Source organism: Cupressus sempervirens, chromosome 9 (genome assembly GCF_028749045.1).
Source record: "Cupressus sempervirens isolate cs-2001-9-10 chromosome 9, ASM2874904v1, whole genome shotgun sequence".
In the NCBI taxonomy this organism is placed as follows: Eukaryota; Viridiplantae; Streptophyta; class Pinopsida; order Cupressales; family Cupressaceae; genus Cupressus; species Cupressus sempervirens.
Window position 1 is genome coordinate 477,068,655 of NC_143126.1, and position 5,547 is coordinate 477,074,201.

General features: G+C 37.8%; 1 protein-coding gene across 1 annotated transcript; it reads left to right on the plus strand.

Moving 5' to 3' along the window:
- Window positions 1-1,816: 1,816 nt before the first annotated feature.
- Window positions 1,817-5,242, plus strand: LOC149539393 (G-type lectin S-receptor-like serine/threonine-protein kinase At2g19130). Its single transcript, XM_089800655.1, has 2 exons — window positions 1,817-3,867; window positions 4,606-5,242. Exons 1-2 carry the CDS (start codon window positions 1,828-1,830, stop codon window positions 4,744-4,746), a joined length of 2,181 nt encoding a protein of 726 aa, XP_089656781.1. The 5' UTR covers window positions 1,817-1,827; the 3' UTR covers window positions 4,747-5,242.
- The last annotated feature ends 305 nt before the right edge of the window (window positions 5,243-5,547 follow it).

Genomic DNA, 5,547 nt, shown 5'->3' on the forward strand with positions numbered 1-5,547 from the left:
ACATCCATAATAAATGCTCACAAGACAAATGTTGACTTAAAAATAATTTATAAGCCACAACCATAAAGAAAAATATCCCTAGCATCCTTTCCAAGGAAACTTATGTAACACAACAATAATAAATGACAAGATATGTCATCTCTCTAATTGCTTATCATATTGTATATTTTTTTTTTTTTTTTGTGTTGATTTGTTAGAAATGGAATCCAATTGTAACACAACAACAATAAACAACAAGAAATGTCATCTTTATAATTGCTTATCATGTTGTCTTGTTTTGTTTGTTTGTGTTGATTTTTAAACAATGGAATACAACTGTAATCACAATCTATAAATATTTGACAATATGTTTCATTCTTCTTCTTCTTCTTCTTATTAGTATTGTTATCTAAAGTTTAGAAAAAGAGAAAAATAAATTATTTTGTGTGCAAAAAACAAAAATAAAGAACTTTCAAATTCATGACTGTAGCACACATAGACCAATCAAATTGCATAAAAATAAGTCTCACTAAATTTGTAAAAATGTCAAAAAAAGATGTCTATAGTGGAAAATCGATAAAAATAATTAAAAACCCCTGATTAGACAAACTAATAAGATCATTTGCTTTCAACGAATGCATAAGTTTCCTGCCATGGCAGAAACTAATAATTATATATAGTGAAAGGATTTGGTAAAAAAAATTTATATCCATTTTTTTTTTCAAAAGTAGTAAAAGTAGAATCTGTGGAAAACTGGTTTCGCTATGATTTAAGAATTTTCTTGTTTACTATCTTTAGGCACTTTAAGAAAATCTAAGTATGTTTAATATTTTTTGTTTGGAAATATTTTGGAACATTTTTTTCTAACAAACTCTTTGCATTTCTTTATTAGCCTCAATCCTATCCAATTTATGCAAGGAAGAGGCTAGTCATGTTTAAGTATTTAAAAAAAAGAAATATTAACATTATTTAAAAATTGACTATTGCTATAGACAAAAAAAATATCAATTTATATATATTTCAAAAGATATATGATATGATTTATTCATTATAAAAGATTATGATAGGATTGTTCATAAGATAGGATTGTACATAAGACTATCCTTTTATTTATATTTTAAATGATATAGGATATGATTGTAACACTTTGACTTTAAAACAGTAAAAACACTGCAAAATTTTTCCCCGGTATATATCCATATATCCACGGGAATAAAATAAGGAGTGGTTGAAAATGACGTACTACACTCACTAGGTCTTCTCAATTTTATTTTTTTGAATTAAAAAAAAAAGCAGTTGAAAATGAAGTCACGATTGACGTAACATACTCACCAGGTCTTCTCAAATTTCTTTGCAAATAAGTTTGACTCGACTCGCATTCCGTTTGATTTCACTGAGTTGTTTCACAGAGGACAGGCACTTTATGCAATCAGATTTATTGCTTTCTTTGGAATTGACGTTCAATGATTGCCTTCTCCATGGCAACAGTCCCTTCATTCCTTAAAAATGAACACAATCAAACCATTAAATTCTACTACTCTCTATGAATATAAATACTTAACATGAACGTTACTTGTAATTTTGGCTTGTACCGATCACTCATTCTAATCCCATTGGAGAAATTCTTCTAAACGAGTAGTGTGTTGACAATGCTTTGATTTGAAGTCATAAGTCACACAATGTCTTGTCAGATTTCTTTCAAGATTAGGTAATTTTGAATCTCAACCTTGTCAGAATGCAACAAAACCATTATTTTATAAGCTCCTATCATGGTCGTCCACGACATTTATTCTAGAAGAACAGTTATGATTCCAGCTTCTTGCTTAAAGCCCGCGGGAGGTTTGATCAATGGCTCACAATTTGGCGATGGATGAGAAGAGGGCAAAATCCCGATTAAGACTTGTTTTTGCAGTTGCTATGTTTATTCCATTGAGTAGTTATGGTGCAGCAGTAGTGAAGGCTGGAGATACTCTTCCCTTGGGCGCCTCGCTTGCGGGAAATCAGACATTGATTTCACAGAATGGCACATTTGAATTGGGTTTCTTCAGCCCAAACGGAACCAATAACTGGTACGTTGGAATGTGGTACGCCAATATGCGACAGAAGATGATCGTTTGGGTGGCCAACAGAGAGACTCCCGCGAGAACCAAATCTGTAGTTTTGAAGCTGTCAAGAGAAGGTGAATTGGATCTGTTGGACGCAGAGGGTGCGTCTATTTGGTCGGTCAACATTTCAAGGAAGGCATCCCGTGCTGTGATACTAGACTCCGGTAATTTTTTGATGCTGAGCGCTGATGACAACAAATCTGAAACTGTGTGGCAGAGTTTCGACATTCCGACAGATACCTGGTTGCCTGCAATGAGATTAGGGGAACAGCAAAAGCTGGTGTCTTGGAAAAGCTCGTCGGATCCTGCTCCTGGGCTTTTCTCCTTCCAGTCGGATCCATTTGGCTCCAAACAAATTGTGCTAATGTGGAATAACTCTGTCAAGTATTGGTGGAGCGGGCCTTGGGATGGTAGAATTTTCAGTCGTGTTCCAGAAATGTCAAACAAAAGGTTTTTCAGTGTCAACGTTGAAATCACCAGCTCTAGTTTGTATTTCAGTTTAACACCAACGCAAAAGATACATGCGCCCATGCATTTCATCTTGACCAAGTCCGGAGATATTCGACTTGCTCTGTACGATGGGAATAAATGGAGCATGTTCTGGTCTCTGCCCAGAGACGAATGCGCCGTGTATGGCCTCTGCGGCGCTTTCGGCGTCTGTAACTCCAACAATTTTCAATTCTGCAGCTGCGTAAATGGCTTCACACCAAAAGACAATGAAGCCTGGGATTCACGGGACTGGTTGTCCAGTGGCTGTGTTCGCCGGAACCCCTTGAATTGCACATCCGACAGATTCATCGACTCCAACGCAACGTCGTTTACTGATTATGGTTCTTCATTCCCAGCGCCCACAAAGACGGATTGTGAGAGTACCTGCCTCAGCAACTGCTCGTGCACTGCTTATGCTTTCAATCCACCTTCAGGCCCCTGCCAAATCTGGTCCACACCTCTGTTTGACTTGCGTGATTCTTCATCAATCAGCAATTCAAATGTCTTCATTCGAGTAGCCGCTGCGTCTGCCCTTGCAACGTTTGATCCACCATCGTCATCCCAACGCAAAACCGTCATGCCTCTTGTGATTGCTATTGTCACTGCGCTCGCCATCGCTTTAGCTGTCTTTTCATTTTTTATGTGGAGGAGGCGACAAGATCGGCTCCAATCTACTATTGAACGTTGTGAAGAATATTCTTCCGACTCTTTTCTTAGAATGTTCAGTTACAAGGAGTTGAAGATTGCGACCAGGAACTTCAAGTCTAAGCTGGGGAGCGGAGGATTCGGCTCAGTGTTCAAAGGATCTCTACCAGACGGTGTACTTGTGGCCGTGAAGAAATTGGAGTGCAGTTCAAAACGAGATGAGAAGCAATTCCGAGCGGAAATCAGCTCACTTGGAAACATACAACATGGGAATTTAGTAAGGCTTCGAGGGTTTTGTGCACAAGGATCCAAAGTACGGTTACTGGTGTATGATTACATGCCCAATGGATCGCTGGATTCCATACTCTTCACCAGTGGCTCCAAAAGTAAACAGAAGGTACTTGACTGGAAGGCTCGGTTCAAGATCGCCTTAGGAACTGCTCGAGCTTTGTTTTATCTCCACGAGGAATGCAGAGATCGCATCATTCACGGCGATGTAAAGCCTGAGAACATTCTACTTGATGCTGATTTTTCCCCCAAGTTGGCTGATTTCGGGTTGGCAAAGCTTATGAACAGGGATTTAAGTCGTATTCTGACCACAACGAGGGGAACGAGAGGCTATTTAGCTCCAGAATGGATTTCTGGTGTTCCCATTGTGAAAAATCAAACTATTGCAGTCACTGATTATTAATCTCTTATCACAAATGATTATTAAACTGCTGAAAATAAATTCCCAGCTAATATCGAAAAATAACACAACTGCAACTTCACTTAAAATACGGAAAGAAATGCGCAACACAATCAACACAATATTTTCGGACAAATTGTCCTTGGAAAAACCCCTAAGGGAAAACCAGTTCTACAGATGAGAAATTATATTAAACTTCAGCAAATCAAGAGATACAAAATTCCTTGCCTCACACTGGCAGAACTCCGACAACCTCCTAATTTCTCCCGCTGATATTTCTCACTGCTATCCCTACGCTAACACTACGCCCTTGCTAACACTGCAAGACTATTTGCTAACACTGCAAACTCCTTCTCCAAAAACGCTTCTTCCTTGTTCTCCAAATGCCCCCTAGACCCCTTTTTATACTACTCTCGTTGGTAAACCAACGACCGAGATTAAATCAAACCAACGGCTGAGATTAAGACAACTCGACAGCCAATAATAGAATTGGTTGCGAAGTGTCAAAAAGGGAATCTCTAAAATTAGTAAATAATAACCATTTACTAATTTTTGGCAAGTGGACAAACAGCTGTCCAAACCACCCATAAATACAACCGCTATTCATAGATAAGGACGAATAGCTGTCCAAGCTACCCATAAATAGTGCTGCTATTTCCGGGTCAGAAATAACAGCTGTCCAACTAACAATAATTAACACCCATAACTCCAAAGGTCGATGTATACAGCTTTGGTATGACGCTCTTGGAAATCATTTCTGGGAGAAGAACTTTGGATTTAGATGTGCAAGATTCAAGTATGTATTACTTTCCGCCATGGGCTGCAACCCAAATTAGTTAGGGGAATACGAATAATGTTGTGGAAAAGGGTGTTGCTGAGGACGAAGATATTGAAGAGGTGAGAAGAGCAAGTGTCGTAGCATTGCTCTGCATTGAAAGAAATGAGGAGATGAGGCCAACCATGGGGCAGGTGGTGCTAATGCTGGAAGGGAAAATGGAGCCATCTCCTTTGAAAATTACGACCCCTGTGCTTGCTGACAATCGAACGAATCAGAGCTACACTACTGAGAGTGACGTAGTTAATCTAGAGTAATGTAAGCACTCAGAGTGACGCGGTTAATTTAGAGTAATGTAAACCTTACATGTAAGCTATAGTTATTAGCTATTGAGAGTGATAGTGCTGGTGACATGGTTAATCTAGAATAATGTAAAGCTTACATGTAAGCTATAGTTATTAGTTATTCAGATTTATAATTACTAGCACTTAGCATTCAGAGGAAATGTAAGGGAAATGTTTGATTTCAAAGTGAATAAAAGTGTAGGTCTATAAACATGTATCATTATGTAAAGTCTAATTTAGAACAATGTACAACTTACATGTAAGTTATAGTCACTAGGACTTGTACTAAACAGTGCAAGATTTTAGCTGATATTAATTATAAGTTTCTATTTTTATTCTCATAAACAAATATAACTTTTTTAATTCTAGATTTTTTTTCAATAGCAACCTTGTATTGAAAGTACTCTAGTTATATTCTATCCATGCATTATAGTCGTAGCAGAGGTATGCATGTGAATATGAGTAATCCAAATGCAAGAAGGGGTCATTAAAAAGTGTCAAGCTAATGCTTGGTTGTTGTGA

Bases quoted from the DNA above. Each gene is read 5' to 3' on its own strand.
- LOC149539393 (XM_089800655.1), top strand. From the start codon at position 1,828: ATGGCTCACAATTTGGCGATGGATGAGAAGAGGGCAAAATCCCGATTA. The intron at 3,868-4,605 runs CCCATTGTGAAA...CAATAATTAACA, and splicing joins CAGAATGGATTTCTGGTGTT to CCCATAACTCCAAAGGTCGA.